Below are 17,835 nucleotides of genomic sequence, written 5' to 3'. Positions count from 1 at the left end.
TACGATTACAGGCTCGACTTGATATCTCCCGGATATGATACTCGTCGCAGATTCGTCTTGTTCAACTCGGAAACGCTCTTGACGCCAGCAAGACCGAGTGTCTGGTCCAAGTCTGCGAGGATCGAGGCCAAGACGTGTCTCGCCCCGTCCTTGCCGCCAAGACCCAGACCATACATGACTGGCCTGCCAAACAACACGGCCTTGGCGCCCAAGCTCAGGGCTTTGAAGACATCAGCCCCTGTTCGTATCCCCGAGTCAAAGAGCACCGTCATCCGGTCACCAACGGCGTCGACGATTTCAGGCAACATGTCGAGCGATGCCGCAGCTCCATCGCACTGTCGCCCGCCGTGGTTACTGACTACGATGCCGTCCATGCCCGCCTGCAGCGCCAGCACGGCGTCGCGCGGATCTTGGATGCCCTTGAGCACAATTGGCTTGTTTCCCCAGTGCCGACGTAGCAATGCCAGGTCGCGCCACGGATGACTGTCTCCTGAAAAGGCTTCGCGAATCCAGTACCTCGACGCTTCGGCGACGTTGTCCTCGGGCGTTGCGGTGGTACCGTCATTTTCGTTTTCCGCGGCCTGTTGTTCGGCGAACTTGCGCCGAAAGACGGGGTCCGCAAACCCAACGGCGTTTCCGATGCCTTCGATGAAGGGAAGAAATGTGCGGTCGAGATCCGCGGGTCGCCACGACATGGTTGCCGTGTCGAGGGTGACGACGAGGACTTCGAAGCCGGCCGCCTGTGCCGTCTGCAGAATGGAACCTGTAATCTCATCGTCGACTGGCCAGTACAGCTGGAACCAGGGCGGTGGGCCACCGTCAAAGCCTGGCCCTCCCCCAAGCGCCGAGGCCACTTCCTGGATCGTCGAAGATAATGCCGTTGACATGATATATGGCACACCTAGCTCGGCGCATGCTGACGCCGTGCCAATCTCCCGGTCCGCGTGGTAAACGGACTGGACGCCCACGGGGGCTTGAAGGATGGGCGTTTCTACCTCTAGCCGTCAGCTTTCCTGCTTCAAAAAAGACATTTATGGTTTGAGAACAGTAAGCAGGCACAGGGAACATCTCACGGTAAGTCCGCCCAAACAGCTCAACCTTTAAATCCCGCGGCACCGTTGGCCGCAGCATACGCGGGACAATCTTCCACTGGCGAAAGGCGAGGCGATTGGCGTCGACAGTTGCACCCTCGCCTGCGCCGCCGGCAATGTAGTTGAAGGCCTCGGGCGACATGGCCTTTTGGGCCTGCTCCCGCAGCTTGTTGGGGTCTGTCGTAATAGCTGGCTTGACGCCGCCAAAGATGCCCTGCGCATAGATTTGCAGCTGGTATTGCCCGTAGCTCGGCGCGTCCTCGACGCTGCTCCCATCGTCTTCGAGACCCATGATTTTATCTTGATGATGGAGGAAGATTTCTGAATAATCTTGGTGCTGCGAGGTAGGACGACCAATCCAACTAGCTAATATATATAGTATCGCACGCGTAGTCTACAATACACCGACCAGGAAAGTATTGCAAGGCTACACCAATGACGCAAGTGGATGATGTCCAGTCAAGACATGGTGATCAGCCGACACGCTCATATATAGCTATTGAACGAAGGATCATTACCATGTCTCGGGGTCCTCCTCGAAGTACTCGAGCTTTCCCAACCCCCTGTACCCTGCGGGGGAGCTTTGCCGAGGAGCTGCTCTATTAGCGCAAAGGAACCGTGATGTTGGCACGCTGGACAATATTCACAACTGAGTGTGAGTAATGTTATTCACAAGACAGCACATTCAGGGTCGCGGAATGTGAGTCGTATTTACGTATATGCGATTATGATTATGGCTAGAGAATAAGCAACATGTCCATCGTGTCCTCATGACTTGTATCCATTATGCAGAATGTTTTTATACTCGACCGATTATCCATGTTTTCAATAAACAATTTTATTCATTTTTAATTTCAGACAAAAAATAACAAAAGAGGGTATAATCATGAGGCTTCTCTCATAACATGATGTTCGTACTTGATATAAAGATAGATGATTTACAATAAATATAGACATGGATAATTACTGACCTATCTATCCAGTGCCATTGTCTCTATACTACAGCGGGTCGAAGCCGCGCTATCAATTCCGCTCCGCCGCCCCGCATTCGATTGCCCAAATGCCCCTCCCCCGCTATTCTGAACTTTGTGTGAACGAATCCCCATCAGCGTCCTTGGAACGCGACTCTCGATTTCAATTACCATTTTAACGTGCCTTGAAAGTGTTTTTATACTACCTCCCACGTAGTCGATTGCCGACGCGGTCCGATTGCGCAATTCTCAATCTCGGTACGCACATATATATATCTGTAATTGATTCTCATAAAAAAAAAACAAGCCATGGATATCGACGACATCTTGCGCGAAGTCGACCCGACCGAAAATGCCATTCCCGACGAGACGCGCGATCTCCAAATGTTAACGCGCGCCTGGGTGGCCGAAAGATCAGCCCCAGAGTTACTCAGGTACGGGCTTTTGCCCCCGAAATCCATTTCTTCACTCTTTAACCTCGACCGGTTTTTCTTGTTTTTGGGTATAATGTTTTGTGAGCTAAACAACATCTCTTTTCCCTCTACTCTAGTTGGCCGACCGATGGCCTCTTTGAGCGCGTCAACGAGCGCATCAAGTCGCAAATCGAGCGCATCGAAGAAATGACGGGCGACATGGACCCCAAGACCAACTTTGCCCTCATTGTGCTCCAGACGGAGCTGGAGCGGTTCAAGTTCCTCGTGCGCTCGTATTTGCGCGCCCGCGTCGCAAAGATTGACCGCCACCCGCTGCACTACCTGTCGTCGGCGTCCCTGCGCGCCCGCCTCTCGCCCACCGAGCTCGCCTACGCTACCCGCCACCAGGCCCTGCTGCACAATCACTACCTGTCCAGTTTCCTCGGCAGTTTCCCGCCCAATCTACAGAATCTAAACGACACGAGCGGCAACATCACCATGATTGATGCCCCTGACCTCGAGGGCGCCGTCTTCTTGCGCCTCCTCCGCGACGCCATCGTTGAGGGAAGGGGCACCGATGCCGACGGCAGGATGGACGGCAAGGCGGGAGACATCATGATCCTGCGATGGTCGGATGCAAAGCCGTTGGTGGACGAAGCCAAAGCCGAACTAGTATGACCAAAGTTTGGGAGAAATTTCTAAAAATATCATACTTTTGGCCCACGACGGGAGAACATTGGAGTTGGGAAGTCTCAAATATTCCCAACAGAGTATTCCGTCTGATTGGGCGGCTTCGAGGCAAGCATATCTACCATATACCGTCCTTGAAGGCGCCAAGTCTTTGAAAGCGATGTCAGTTCCATCATGGGAGGCACGTTGTAAGTTGTACGATTTTGACAGCAGCCAAGCGACCATGCTAAATATCAGTAGCGAGGAAGCATCATACCGAGAGAATCAACACTTTCGTGTCAGTTCCTTGAGTGGCTAAATTGGCCGATTCGATATTCACAATCTCCACGGGAAGGTCGAGGACTGGGTTGATCGGACAATAAGATTTTCCCCCGCTATCAATAAGCATATCTCTTTTCATGTGTAGATGGCCGGATCTATAGTCTATACTCTCTTGCCCTGTTTAAGGAGATCAGACACCTTGGGAGGTAGAACCAGGGCGCTTCTGTCATTCCGTTTATGGAAATCTACCAGAGATATTGCTGTCTTCTCAGGAAGATCTTCATGAATAAAGTGGCCGGCTTCTGGAAACACCTGGAGGTTGTATTTTCCTGCACTATATTAGCGATGATGGCAAACCCGCGAGAGTGAACGCTGGGCTTACCTTGCATTTGGCCAATGGTCAATTCCGTATCTAACCTATCTGTTCCGGCCAGAAGCAGCAGCTTTCCACCTCTGGCGCTAAGGAACTTCTTACTCAAACCCACGAACCAGTTTTCCCAGAATGGTTGTGTTTTTGCCAGATCTGTTCTCCATTTCCAAGGTCTGGGATCGCCCTCCTTTTCAGAGTGGCTCAAAAGCGCCGGTACACTTGTGCGGGCTGATATGGCGTTCCGCACCGTCCTCGATCTGATATGCCATTCGATTCCTGCCTCGACAGTCGCAAAACCGGTGGGTCGTGTAGACAAGTAGGTCTGCATGCTCTGCAATGCGTCAATGGCAGAGCCTTCCACTACATCGAGTACGGCATAGCCAAGTAGAGAATTGCCCAAGGCCCCTGATTTGGCCAATTCTGTCACCACGGCGCCGCCGAGAGAATGCCCGACCAGAATCATGGGCGGGAGCTCCTGCCAGTGCATGGCAGCCTTGGTCTCGAGGATGACGGCCAAGAGGTCATTGGACAAGGTGGTGAGACTCAGGTCGAGCTCGTCAGCAGCGGCGGCCGGGGGCACCACCGTCTGGCCGTGGCCGCGGGCATCGTGCGACAGTACCCCGGCGGCGGGCAACCGCTTCCGGATTTCGGAGCTTATGACGGCAAAAGATAGCCCCGACGAGCCGGCGCCGTGGTGCATGACGAACAGCGGTCCCTTGCCGACGGGTGAGGTCAAATAAGCGTGAATCGTCGGGCTGGAAGACGAGGCATCTGCGTCGGATGGCTTAAGAAATAATTCCCTCTCAAAGTATGTGGTCCATGGTATCTGGGCTAATGTGCGTCCCCTCGGCACTCTGATTGTCTTGCCTGATTAGCGAAAATGCTTTTTTTTGATATGGAAGAATGAGGGGGGAAAGATAGAGAGTAAATGTGTGTTTTGTTCTTTTTCTCTCCTTACCCTTCAGGTCGAGCAAAAAGATTGCGGCTCGGCGACGGTATAATGGTGCCCGTCGAGGAAGCTGAGGATGCCGACGAAGAGTCGTCCTCGATGGGCATCTCGGGCAGGTCCCCAATGTAGCTATCCTGCTCCTCGCGCTCATCAAAGGCGTCGGGGCTCACGCCTGCGCTTAGCCTCGACTTGCCCAGGGCCTTCTGGAGGTCACTCATTGTGAATGTCTGTATGTTGGAGAGTCAAGAAATTTGGCTCGCAATCATCCCCGTAGGTGCTGCTGCTGCTACAAGTCGCTTGCCGCAGATGTTGAGGAGTGAGGGTATTGTAGTATGTATGTATGTACCCTTAATGTAGTAGATGGAACGGCTGCAGGGTTATGTTGTCAGTCGTGTTGCAGATATCAAGGTACAGTAGCTCCACCGTACTTACCAAAACTCCTCAAAGACTATAAAAACATGACATGAAAGACGAATCCACTAAATGAGCATTTCAAACGGGATGCTTCCAGTCTATCGTCCAAGTCTGGTTTGGAAATCCCATTCTATCGACGTTCATTGTACGGACTCAACAATGGGGCGCTCGTATGGATTCCCTTGGGTACCGGGGCCATTTTGGTGGGGTTGACATCATCCCACCAAGAGATGTCTTGGCTATTCATACTTCCTAAATACATTGAATGGAACCAAAAAGTACATCTTATTTTTCCTCCGGAATTGTTCTTTCTTTGACCAGATAAATAACCAATCATTGCTACTGCAGCGCCAAACTTAGCCAATGCTATAATTTCATACCCCTAGAATATAATCATCATCACACTTTTCAGGGTATCATATGCAACTGGCATAAATACACTTATTATGGAGAAACAGAGAAATAGGGGGTAGCGTTTGTTAGGAGGCATATTGATTCCGACTATTGATCTTGATTGAAAGAAATACTTATAGCTGGTAATGGAGGATCTATTTGCTTTGCTCACACTCCAGACCGTGTCATTGCTTGTCTGAAAATACCACCATGAGTAGGCGTTTCCTGTTGTCATCAATTGCAGGCATGTTGATTGTTGAAAACTTGTGCTATTGAGCAATCATCTTTGCTTAATTATCCGAATATTCATGTGCGTCTATTTGAATGTGTCAACGCATGGCAAATATAATCATTATTTTGCCATTTGCTTCGCAGTGGGTATGCCTGTTTTGCCTCAACGCCTTCAAATGCTTGTGTTCCCTCGCCATCTAATGCAAAATGCTCATCGTCGTATCATGCTGGCATCGCCACTCCCTCTGCCAATTGGACCGCCGGCGCCGGATTTGTCTCGGTTTGTTGTGCCGTCACGCCTCGTTCCGACAGGGGCTTCTTGGCGTTGGGCCTGAAATCGGCCTTTTGACCTCCAGCAGCCATGGCGCTCTTATTTGTCTGCTTTTGTGCTTGCGACTTGTTCTTTGGGCCGCCTGCCGGATCAATGCCGAGCCTCTCGTCAACGTCCCGTGCCAGGTCCACAAGATTCTCAAAGCCGAGCATCTCGCAGACTTTGGTGTAGCTCTTGCAGGCGCTAATCATTTTGTACTCTCGCTGCTTTCCAGGGATAATCTGGCAAAGCAAATATTTGGTGTTGCCAAACTTGTTCTGAACTTCCATGCAGTATCGGACATAATGTTCGACGACTTCCTTCCATGGAGCTGGGCCGCCATCTGCGCCGCTTCGGAAACAACTCGAGTTCTTTTCCGCACAGGTCGCAATCATGGCACCGTCAGTTCCGTACTCTTCCATTAATTTCAGACCATGATCACGAGATTCGACATCTCCGTTCATGACGCAAGCAACACCAGCCTCATGGCAGATATCAGCAACCATTCGTAGCTGTTCCCGGATGGCGGCTTCTCGGGGACGCATAGGAGTCGTACGACAATGAACCGTCAGACCGGTGATACCGGTATCCACCAGCCTTCGAACAAGCGCTTCTGTTTCAGCCGGAGTTTCGAGTATTCTGATCTTGACGCTGATGCCGATTTCGTACTCGGAAGCAATGTTCTTTACCAAAGCTTCGAGAATGGAGCACAACAAATCAGGCGTCTTGAGCAGCGCAGCTCCCATACCACAATGTACACTAAATGGCTTTGGGCATCCTGCATTCACATCGATACCCGCAACATCTGCCGCAACCATTCTTGCTGCCTCGACGGCGAGTTCGGGGTTGGCAGTGCCCATTTGGAAAATCAGGTTTCGTCCTTCCTTTTCCGGATGCACCTGATATATGATGTTGTCCTTGAGGTCTTCTCGAGGCTGTTTGGCGCCTTGCGACGGCTTGCGAGTCCACATGATGGTATTTGTTTCTTGGTGCACTTTGCGCGTGGTGCCGATCATGGCCTTGTCCACCGTTTCGGGGCCTGCGGAACAATATTAGCAGCTGCGCAGAATCTTCCTGGAAGAGTGCGACCTTGTACATACCCCATACCAAGTCTGCGCCATAGTGTAGCGCAAGGAGACGAGAGGGTAGCTCTCCCGAGCGCACCATGGGCGCAAGCACGATTTTGCCCCTGTAGTCGACACCGCGACGGGGAATCGGAACCTTCTTGAGTTCGGTCGTCATGGCGCTTCTAACCAGTCGGTTGAGAATGGACATGACCTGGAAGAGGCGTTGAACTAAACGAGAGTGCAGGAGTCAGAGATGGCGTCCCTTGATGTTTGTAAGCCTTTACCCTCAGGAAGCTCCGCCCGGTGGGTTCCGCCACTCGCCAGCATTTGAGTCACTTTTTTTTTTTCCCCTTTGGGGTTGAAGGGATTATCTTATCAATCAGATCTATAACCAATGCGAAGAAGGCAAGCAGACTGTATGAAAAAAGTGTGGCTGGTGATGAAGTTTGCGCCACACCAGTGATTAATGCATGTGCCAGCACTGCGATACAGTACAGATAGGGACAGCCCAGCACTATGTTGTGTGTATTAGGCCCACCCACCAGCCGATTCGAGCGTTGTTGAAGAAAGCCAGCGGTTTCGCTGTACCATTTTTGACAGGTCCGATCACCTCTTTAACCTTGGTTAAAAACAAAAAGTAACCGAATAATCTGTCTATCGCCTTGTAACGGTTCCATCGTTCGCTCGCTATCCCGATTCGGAGTTTGCAGCCGCGGCGTGTACGATTATATCTGGAGTGCGAATCATTTAGTCTCCCCTTCCCCCTTGTCTTTCGTGACATTTGATTTCTTGTCTTCATGTTGTCCCAGCAAGCAGCGAGGCAGAGTCTGCAGAGAGCCTTCCGCTTGCAGAGATTGCCGCTATCGCAAACTCCGCCACATGTACCTCTCCTGCCTCTCGCAGCTAAACAAGGCCCAAGCCGCATATTATTCACTCATCCACCTCAAACACTACTGCTAACAAATTGCCCATCTCGGGCCAATCACACCCTCCGCTCGTCCAAGCTGGCGGACCGATCAGGCAATGGGCAGCACGCCCAGTGGAGGCGGGCCCAGCACGCTCTTTCTCAGTCACAGTCTCAGTCGCTGTCTGCTCACCAGAACTGGCACCACTCTCCTGTTCAGGCGGCGCCCCAGGGACAGGGTCTGCCACTAGAAGCAGCCCGAACCCCTCCCCCTCCTCCTGATGCCGCCGCCCCTCCATCCAAATTTCGTCACAACAATTCGCGACCGCTTTCTTCCTCTTCTTCTTCTTCTTCCCTACTATTAAGTCGTAGTTCATCCTCGGACAAAATTGCGTCCCAGCGATCTGCACAAATAGCTCGACATCTCTCGAGCTCTGCTTCCCGTTCAATTCACCAGACCCAAGACTCTCCGTCCACAATGGCCTCCGAGTACTCGGTCCGCAAGGTTGGTGCTCCCAACACTTTGGAGCACCGTGTCTACATTGAGAAGGACGGCGTCCCCGTCTCCGCCTTCCACGATGTCCCTCTGTACGCCGACCAGGAGAAGGGCATCCTCAACATGGTTGTTGAGATTCCCCGCTGGAGCAACGCCAAGCTCGAGGTTAGTATTTCGTCACTGCACCCCATTACGCCATCTTTGTGCCCCCCCATGGTGCAATCTCACACTGCTCAATTCGAGCCAAAGGCTGACATTTTGTCATTCACAGATCTCCAAGGAGGAGCTCCTGAACCCCATCAAGCAGGATATCAAGAAGGGCAAGCTTCGATTCGTCCGCAACTGCTTCCCCCACAAGGGATACATCTGGAACTACGGTGCCTTCCCCCAGGTAAGACCGCATTGACACTCTGTTCGCCCCCCTACTATACAGCACAAGAATCTCACATTGCCTTGTAGACCTGGGAGGACCCCAACGCCACCCACCCTGAGACCAAGGCCAAGGGTGACAATGACCCTCTCGACGTTTGCGAGATTGGTGAGCTCGTTGGCTACACCGGTCAGATCAAGCAGGTCAAGGTTCTTGGTGTTATGGCTCTGCTCGACGAGGGTGAGACCGACTGGAAGGTCATTGTCGTTGACGTGAACGACCCCCTTGCCAACAAGCTCCACGACGTTGAGGACGTCGAGCGCCACCTGCCTGGCCTTCTCCGTGCCACCAACGAGTGGTTCCGTATCTACAAAATCCCTGACGGAAAGCCCGAGAACCAGTTCGCCTTCACCGGCGAGTGCAAGAACAAGGCGTAAGTCCCATTTGATGCCATGACAAATGAGCACAATTCGCTAACAAACCAATAGCTACGCCATGGATGTTATCCGCGAGTGCGCTGAGGCCTGGGACAGACTCATCACCGGCAAGACCCAGCCCGGCGGTGTTTCCACCTCCAACGTCACCGTCGGCAGCTCCCCCAGCCGCGTTGATGCCAGCCAGCTGCCTCCTATCCCCGCCAACGAGGAGCTCGCCCCTGCCAAGATCGACAGCTCGATAGACAAGTGGTTCTTCATCAGCGGTGCTGCCGCATAAAGAGGCTATTCGAGGACTTGCAGCAGATATGATTGCCCGACCGTGATGCCGGCTCAAGGGTCTTATCTGATGGACACAATTCACGTACATTGACTACGTACTAGTTGCTGTAGAGAACTTGACATAAAAGCTCAAATATGAAAGAAATAAAAATACCACATTCAATCACTCTAATGCAAGACTTGGTAGTCTGGGTACTTCTGTGCATGGTCGATGTATGAAAGAAATGGAGTAATAAAGATGTAAATAATGTCATCTTGTGGTAATCATACTATGCCTTGGCAGCGCTGGCTTTTGAGGAATACTTCCAATATCTGGAATGGAGACACCTTGGTATATTTGGGGGTATCGTGTATTCTTTGCCTTTTGCGCAGCTTATACATCTTTTCTTCGTTCGCCATTCGTTGACGCTTCCCATATCATACAATTTCTTTTGGTCGTTTGGATATGTAACAGCTGACATGATCTCCGCGAAATGTTCCTTGGCCCGAGAGTTTCCTAAACGCCTTGCCAAATACTTTGCTTCTTGTTCGTAGTAGTTCCGAAATATACACGCCGCTCTGGTACACGGTCTTTTCTTAACCCTCAGTCAGATCTGCCTGCTTCTGGAGCATTCTCGAGTGTCGGTCGACCTCCTCAACAATCCCCTTGATGCCCAGCTTCTCGCCGTCCAGCTTCATCTCCTTGCCATCCTCTGCAGTGTGACATGTCAGCCTTTTTGTTTCCTGTGTTCCTAGCTCAAAGGGAAAAGCAGTCGAATTTCAATGGGGCGCAAACGTACTAAACTTGATATGCAGGAGTGGCGACTCGGTCGATGCACGAGGCAGGAGGCTCGTCGTCAACTTCATACCACCATTGGCACGGCAGTTTGGGGGCAGGTTGGCCAGGAACAGCCGGGTCGACCTCGAGGCTGCCGAGAACGGGTTGAACTTTGTGTTCACCTCGGTGATGAACCTGGTAATCATCTTGGGCAGGTATTTTCTACACACGAGTAGTATGTCAGAAGCGCTCTATATTGAATACGAGCAATCAATGGGGTGAATTGAATGCTTACCTTGGCTGTTATGTACCACAAAATAGGACCCGTCAATCACCTATTCCACGACATTTCGCGATTGTCGCTTGGATCGGAAGCTTGCGATTTCTCTGGCATCCCGGTCCGAGGGTGCTGTGGCGCATAGGATCTCTGTGGCGGTGCAGAAAATCAAGGGTCCCCACCAGAACGGAACTAATGCCACGCCATCCTAGTCGGGTAGGTCCAGGTACGTACACGAATTGGCATCCAACGTCACCAGCAATGCGCCAATGAGATCTAGGTATACTCTGGCAATTAACCACTGCTCTGTTTGATGAAAGGGCAGTAACCTGGCTTCACAGGCCATTTTTGCTTGTGAAACTACTACACGTGAGATAGGCGATTCACGGTTTCAGCTGAGTACAGCTGAATATCCGGATCTGGTCTACCAGCAAAACGAAGAGCCAAGCTTGGGAAACCCTTGGACTTGCGAGCCGGACTCCTTGACAAAGTCCAACAAGACGGACAGCTCAAATATTTGGCCACCACATTCCAGTTTCAGCAGCTTGGTATCACAATGGAGCGCGCCGTCGAGCGACTCGCCGAACTGCAGGCCAAACTCGCCACACTCCAAGAAGCCGTGGGGCAACTGAAGCAGCACATCACCCGGCTGGCCGAGTTCGACTACTTGCAGTCGGGCGACCTGGACGACACGGCGACCAATGAGCTGAGCACCGAGATCATTCAGTTGATTCAGGAGCAAGAGGACGACCTCGGTCTGCTGCAGGAAGAGATACTGGGCCTGCGCCCCCTCAAGGCGCTCAAGCATGACAAGGAACGGCTCGAGGATGCTGCCGAGCGCCTCGGGGAGGAACTGAAGAGGTACGGCCCAACGAATACGGCTTTTGCGTTTCTTTCTGGGTTCATCACTTGCTAACAAAGGCACATTTGATAAACAGCTGTCGGCCTCTCCTCCGAAAAGCACAACTACAAGCACAAGACAATCTAAAGCAGGCGCAGAAGCGCGAGAGGGAACTGCTCTGGGCCTCATTCTCACAACCGCGGTCGTCCAAGACATCGGGAAGGTCATCGCCAGCTGACGGCCTTGCGGCGGCAGCAACTAGTAACCACCACCACCACCACCGACCACGAGCACGAGCCAAGACGGCGCGGTCGGAAATGAGCAAGGACGACCAGACAGTGGCCTCGAGCAGCGACGTGACAGCGGCGCTGCGGCGGACCCACGACATGATGGCCGGCGAGCTGGCGCGCAGCGACTTTGCCCGGCGCACCCTGCAGGAGAGCACGGCGGCGCTCGCGCAGCTGGGCGAGTCGTACTCGTCGCTCGACGTCATGCTGGCCAGCAGCCGCGACCTGCTGGGCACGCTGCTCACGTCGCAAAAGAGCGACACGTGGTACCTGCAGACGTCGTTTTACATGCTGGCCGCGACCAATTGCTGGCTCGTCTTTCGCCGCCTCCTGTACGGTCCCCTGTGGTGGCTCGTCTGGCTCCCGCTCCGGCTGCTGTTCCGCGGCACCGTGGCCGTGACCAGTCTTGCCGGCCGGGGCGGTGGCCAGGAAGACATTATCGCTGCCGTGCCCTTGGAAGGGAAACCCGTCGAGGCGTCCATGAATAACGAGGGCATTCACACAGTGCAAGTGGGACAACCGCAGGCTGCGGCGCCCGAAGTGGAAATGGTTACAGACCCGGGCAACGATGAGTCCATGGTCGACGAGATTGGACGCATGATTGATGAAGCAAGAGAAGGAAAAGCAGGAGTCGTCATGGATGAAGAACTTGTACATGAAGCTGTCGACGCTCAAGAATTTGCCCAAGAAGCAGAGCCAGTCCAACAAGAGGCCGAGAGGGTCAGAGTAGAACTGTAATGTCAATGAATCTTTAGGACCAAGCGTATTGTACTGAATAATGGGATAAGATCACACACCAACATGCCAAGTCTCTTGAGCTGACTTTGTCAGATACGCATTCACAGCATACGATAGATCAACGAGTCATGTCTTCATATTTCAAGTCATCAAGTACAAAGAGCTGGGCATGCATTGCATAATGCTATCAACTCGGCATCGGAACTGCCGTGCGGTAATGTCTACCGACGCGGCCGAGTATGCTACAGGCAAAGAAAAATGTACGGGCGAGGACATGGATTATAGCAGTGCAGCGACTGCCGGGGTATCGTTTGGTCCTCTGCTCTATCGTCGTCTATCCTGGACAGACACATGGCTTTTTTCTCTCCCCGATGACCTCTTCCAACCCTTTTCTCATATTCTTTCGTCTTGTAGGGCGATTACATGGGAATTTGGATTCAGCCCCATTCAATATGGACAATGAAGACCTCCGTTGTGCGGAGGGGGAAAAAAACAAAAAGCCCCAGCTGTGTTGTGCTGAGGAAGCCCATTGATTCAAAGGGTCCATCTCTTCCCAAAAACAATCCATTGCCGTTAATTCATATTTTTCTTTATGTGTGGTTCCAATTCATCATTGGTCCTATAGCGTTGGGAAGGAGACATGCTTTGTTTCCTACTCCATAGCGAATAATTTTCGTCTCCCCTTCTCGCGCCTTTGAACACGAGAATGAAGCAGTTTTGAAGGCTTTTTGTTCCCACATACAACGACGTGGTGAAACGCCCAGCACCCCCCAGTGAGCACTAATCGTGTGCAACCGTACAAAGAAAACCCATGAATGCCGGTGATAGCAACAAGCATGCACTATCTTCTTCACTCCTCAAATGCCGTCCACACTGGACCTGGCGCAACCCGCACTCACTAGGCACTGGGGGTATGCTGATCTGGTGTTTGTGGCTGCACAGGGGTTTCTTGGGTTGTCGTGAGGCTCACTGGTGTAGAAGACGGTGCAGCGTCATGAATCGGTGTAAGGGGTGTGGCTACTGGTGGTGCCTCTTCCCCAGTTGCCACGGTCTCCTTCTTCTCTGGCTCGGGGTCTAGGAAGTCATCAGGTCTATCCAGCGCGCCGATCGGCAGAGATTCAGCCGTCCATGCGCCGTGGTTGAGCAGCTGCGGATCAAGCACATCGAGGCCGTCGCCAATGGTTGGGAAATTCAGCTCATACGCTGGGTCCTCACCTGGCGCAATCTGGAAATGGTCGCCAAAGTCACCCAGCTCACCAATCTCGCCCATTTCTCCCAAAGCTGTGTTGAAGTTGTTCGGTCCGTCATTGCCAGTCATGACTGGAGGCGTTACTGACGGAAGTGGCAGTCCATGATTGGTGACGTCCTCAAAGGGCAATGCGTACGTAGGTTGGTGATAGCCTGATGCTGGAGTTTGATGTCGTGAGCGCGACATCTGCGCTTGGGCCTGCGCCTGCGCCTGAAACTCGTACAGATCAGTGGGGTTGGAGAATGTGGTCCTATGCTGGTACGGAGGTCCTGGCGGGCTCATTTGTTGGTACTGCTGCGGTGAGTGTGTCATGTGGTGATGCGAGGGTGCCTCGGTCCGGTGGTAGTAGACATTCTCCGTCTGATAGGGCTGAGGCGGAATCGTGTAACCTGGATGGACATGGGATGGCTTGTGTTGCTGAATCTCTATGCGCTGAGCATGGTAGTGTCCATTTCCTGCCGATGGATAGGCGTTCGGTAGTGGCTTGTTGGGGTTATGATATAGGAAATGCGACTGGTTGAGCACACCTGGTGGTGGGCTATGGTGCTGCTGATAGGGTGACTGCTGGTAAGGAGATTGAGACATGGCGCGTGAGGGTGGCATTTGTTGTTGATAGCCATATGTGCGGCTCGAGACACGGCCTGGGGGCAGATACTCGGCGTCTGGATCCTCGCTGTTGAGGTAGACGCCGCGTTTTCCTGGCGTCGGAATTCCTGACCAGTTGTCCTCGAGGTCAGTCTCTTCTCCATCACTGCCAACATCCGGCTTCGTCTCGGGCTTGTCCGTTTTCTTGGGCTGGAACTTGTAGTCTGGGAAAGCCTGTGCGTGCATGTCGCGCTCGATCTCAGACCAGGTATTATATTGATTGCGCACCTCATCGGGTTCCAAGGCCCAGCCGTCGCCGGCGACCTTGGATACGCCCTGGTGGTTCTCATTGGACTGCATCTCCTTGATACGGTTCTGCCATCCCTTGCGGTACAGCATGAATGCATTCATTGGTCGCTTGATCTTGTTGCCCTTGCCGCCTCTGGCATCGCCGACCTCACTAAGTCGTTGCTCTACGGATCGATTGACGTAGGCCTCAATGTCGGCATCCTTGTTGGGGTCCAAATGGGCGAGTAACACAGTCAGCGGCTCAAGGACTGTAGGTGGTGCTGTCCTCTCATCCCTCTTCTTCTTCTTCTTGGGCTTAGGCCTCGGCCTCGGCTTGGTCTTAGGAGCCGAGGTCTTCTGAACGCCTGCTGGATGCGGTCCAAGGGGATCCGAGTCGATGCGGCGTCCTGAGCGCGTCGTTCTGGATCCCAAAGAAGGATGCGGGCTGGATGGGGTTGTGTTTGGTGTGCTTGTATAGACGTTGTGCTGGTTCACAATGTTGTTAGACGGTTTCGAATAATTGCTGATCGCCGAGATCTGGTAATCAAAAGGAGAGAACTGGGTATGAGTTCCCCAAAACTCGGGGTACCAGGAGTGGACGGGAAGAAAGCCATATGTACTCACCATCTGTGCGGGATCCGGATAGGAATAAGGAGACATGGCTGGCGCCGGGCTGCCATATTGTGGAGAGTTGTATTGCTGGTAAGAGTCCTGCGCGTTGAACTCGGCGAGCTTATCAAGCTCGTGCAAGTCCATTGCGAGAGATTCCGGGTCTTGATCGGCCATCTTCTTGTGTATAGAAATCACAGAGTCTATGCCAGCTCTATGATTCTCGTCTTTCGGCGATGTCGAGCTACTGTCGACTGAGATGGATGCTTGACGAGCCAGAATGAGACAATCCGCCGACAACAGAACTATTCAGGGTGTTTTATCTGTCAGTGCAAAGCAACGAGGAACAAGACGATGTTCTCGAACAATGATTGCCTGGCTGAAAGAGAATGCGATCCTCGACAAAGACAACAATGGACATCAAGCCATGAACAGAGCAATTCTCAGAAGGTCACGCCGGCCTTTTGTCACTGATCCAAGAATTTAAAGGGCAAGAATAGGTGAGGAGAGGCACAATCCAGACGTTATAGGCGATGTTGGCGTGAGAAGTACACGATCATACCACGTCTTCAGCGGTCAGTTGGCAAGACTTCTGTGTCTACCTGATACCGGTGTCGGTCAATCAATCGGCACTGATGGTTGTCGGTAACACCAGCGAGGAGAACTGGAGTAGCCGATGTCAGGTTAGCGATGGATCGGACCAGACACTGGAACAGCAACGTATCCTGGTGACTGTGACAGCCTGTACCGTCAGAACGAATCGATTATCTGACAGAAATTACGGCCCAAAGTACAGTCGCCGGGGTAAGGATACGGGCGTGATGCGCAACTGGGCGACTACAGAGAGTTAGCTGGCCGTACTTTTGTGACGGTGCATGTGCAGGAAAAAGTGCCTGGAGAGTTGAGGCACCCCTCCGACTGGACCTAGCTGTTGCGACCTAGATGGCGTTCCAATAATACCAAATAGCAGACACAGGATACAGAGCGAGGCGGTGGGTGGTGGAATAGACAGGTCAGAAACATACAGGAGTGAATTGGTGTCTTGTCTGGGGATCTTCCACTCCGCGATGACCACGTACAGGGACCAGGATACGAGATGATGAATTGGTTCGCGCGGCAAGACATCAATGGGGAATAGAGACAGACATAAGGAAACATTTTTTGAGCGAACCTTTTTCTTTTGGTTGAAGAGTTGATCGATCTTCCTTGCTCCTGGCGATGCTACTGAGAAGTCACTGGTCTCCTTGGCATCAACCACAACTTTGTGTGCTATGCACAAGTTCGTTCTGCAGCAGGCGGGAACAGCTTCTGCAGCAGAAACTAGGTGTGCTTCAATGGTTGGACAACGAGTTGCTGCCGTTGCAGAAAGCACGCGCCTCAATACCAGCGCTGCTGGCTGACACCGCTTGAATGAGATGCAGCCTGCTCTGCCGCCAAGTGCTGCACCGGCTTTTCCCAATGTCTTCTTTGTTTTCCTTTGGTTTCTTGATAAACCGATTATCCTTCTTCAAAGGAGGAAGTTCCCGCTTCGTGATGTTTAATCAGCGTTGTTGTTGATGATGATGATGACATGCAAGATACAGGCGAGAGAGAGTGAGAGAGAGCTGTTGAGTTGTGTAAACAGATCAAGTCAAAATCTGGGGTCGTTTGATCAAGAAAGAGCTCGAGGTAAGGTGTTGAGTTGTGGTTGCTGGGTCGGATCCGACGTGATGGTTCTTTTTTGGAAATGGGTATGGAACATTAGCTAAGTCCAATAGTATACGAAAGGCGTTTGAGTAAAGCGTTGACGCGCGGTTGCTCCGAACAACAACAGGAAGCAATAGGCAGTAGGTAGGTGCAGGCAGCTTAGGATAGTGAATAGGTGTAGGTAGCTTGGCTACACGGCACATCTGCTTTGTCGAGCTTCTGCACTATTTCTTGCATGCGTACAGCCTCTTTTCTTTCTTCTCTCTGTCTTTCTTCCTTTCTCAGATCGGCCTTGCCAACTTCACTTGGACGACTTTGTCCTCAAAGGGTTGTCGTCGTTGTACCAACAACTCCCAACAACAAAGTTGGCAAATAGGACAAGAGGGAAAACGCCTGGGTCTCTTGGTAGCCAGGTATGTTATTTGTATTTCATTGTGTTGGATTTGAGCACCAACTTGCCACTTTCGGAGCACCTTGCTTTGTACACGCAAATGAAGAATGGCTAGGCTCTATAGACGGATCCGGCAGACGGATTGAAAGAAAGTGGCCGTGACTTGCGGCTTGACTCAAGCGAACGCAGTGTCCACTAGATTATCTGGTGAGCCCAGAACGGGCACCCAGATATCCAGCAGTGTGTTCCTGGTCGCTAATAGGTCGAAAGCACTCTTCTGCAGGCGGGCATTTTTCTGGCCGTGTTCAGTTGCATGTTTCTAATTTCGATCTGGGGATCTCGGTACATTCCGAGCGCAACGCAGAGTACTTATGTAGGCTGTTTGCTGGTAGGGAAGGAGTTCAATGTACGGTATTTGCTGAGCCGCAGGCAGGGAGATGGATCTGGAGCCCTTCTCAGCGAGCTCACGTGCTTCTGGTAT

The 17,835-nt window shown here is 52.2% G+C and overlaps 8 protein-coding genes across 8 annotated transcripts; 3 read left to right on the top strand and 5 right to left on the bottom strand.

Moving 5' to 3' along the window:
- Positions 1–5: 5 nt before the first annotated feature.
- Positions 6–1,383, bottom strand: PFICI_01208 (uncharacterized protein; the record flags this gene model as incomplete). Its single annotated transcript, XM_007829789.1, has 2 exons — positions 6–991; positions 1,074–1,383. 2 exons carry the CDS (start codon positions 1,381–1,383, stop codon positions 6–8), a joined length of 1,296 nt encoding a protein of 431 aa, XP_007827980.1.
- A 988-nt stretch (positions 1,384–2,371) lies between these two features.
- Positions 2,372–3,153, top strand: PFICI_01207 (DNA replication complex GINS protein SLD5; the record flags this gene model as incomplete). Its single annotated transcript, XM_007829788.1, has 2 exons — positions 2,372–2,496; positions 2,613–3,153. 2 exons carry the CDS (start codon positions 2,372–2,374, stop codon positions 3,151–3,153), a joined length of 666 nt encoding a protein of 221 aa, XP_007827979.1.
- Positions 3,154–3,588: 435 nt separating this feature from the next.
- Positions 3,589–4,963, bottom strand: PFICI_01206 (Protein phosphatase methylesterase 1; the record flags this gene model as incomplete). Its single annotated transcript, XM_007829787.1, has 3 exons — positions 3,589–3,755; positions 3,809–4,650; positions 4,755–4,963. 3 exons carry the CDS (start codon positions 4,961–4,963, stop codon positions 3,589–3,591), a joined length of 1,218 nt encoding a protein of 405 aa, XP_007827978.1.
- A 1,042-nt stretch (positions 4,964–6,005) lies between these two features.
- Positions 6,006–7,335, bottom strand: PFICI_01205 (uncharacterized protein; the record flags this gene model as incomplete). The annotated part of the gene is made up of 2 exons (XM_007829786.1): positions 6,006–7,132; positions 7,194–7,335. The coding sequence occupies 2 exons, from the start codon at positions 7,333–7,335 to the stop codon at positions 6,006–6,008; spliced, it is 1,269 nt and encodes a 422-aa protein (XP_007827977.1).
- A 1,207-nt stretch (positions 7,336–8,542) lies between these two features.
- PFICI_01204 (Inorganic pyrophosphatase) lies at positions 8,543–9,644 on the top strand (the record flags this gene model as incomplete). The annotated part of the gene is made up of 4 exons (XM_007829785.1): positions 8,543–8,725; positions 8,832–8,951; positions 9,020–9,363; positions 9,419–9,644. The coding sequence occupies 4 exons, from the start codon at positions 8,543–8,545 to the stop codon at positions 9,642–9,644; spliced, it is 873 nt and encodes a 290-aa protein (XP_007827976.1).
- A 578-nt stretch (positions 9,645–10,222) lies between these two features.
- Positions 10,223–10,609, bottom strand: PFICI_01203 (uncharacterized protein; the record flags this gene model as incomplete). The annotated part of the gene is made up of 2 exons (XM_007829784.1): positions 10,223–10,338; positions 10,426–10,609. 2 exons carry the CDS (start codon positions 10,607–10,609, stop codon positions 10,223–10,225), a joined length of 300 nt encoding a protein of 99 aa, XP_007827975.1.
- Positions 10,610–11,236: 627 nt separating this feature from the next.
- PFICI_01202 (uncharacterized protein) lies at positions 11,237–12,546 on the top strand (the record flags this gene model as incomplete). The annotated part of the gene is made up of 2 exons (XM_007829783.1): positions 11,237–11,541; positions 11,619–12,546. The coding sequence occupies 2 exons, from the start codon at positions 11,237–11,239 to the stop codon at positions 12,544–12,546; spliced, it is 1,233 nt and encodes a 410-aa protein (XP_007827974.1).
- Positions 12,547–13,444: 898 nt separating this feature from the next.
- PFICI_01201 (uncharacterized protein) lies at positions 13,445–15,454 on the bottom strand (the record flags this gene model as incomplete). The annotated part of the gene is made up of 1 exon (XM_007829782.1): positions 13,445–15,454. The coding sequence occupies one exon, from the start codon at positions 15,452–15,454 to the stop codon at positions 13,445–13,447; it is 2,010 nt and encodes a 669-aa protein (XP_007827973.1).
- Between the last annotated feature and the right edge of the window lie 2,381 nt (positions 15,455–17,835).

This window comes from Pestalotiopsis fici, assembly GCF_000516985.1.
Source record: "Pestalotiopsis fici W106-1 unplaced genomic scaffold PFICI_Scf_1, whole genome shotgun sequence".
NCBI classification, from domain to species: Eukaryota; Fungi; Ascomycota; class Sordariomycetes; order Amphisphaeriales; family Sporocadaceae; genus Pestalotiopsis; species Pestalotiopsis fici.
This window is presented reverse-complemented; position numbering and strand designations above follow the sequence as displayed.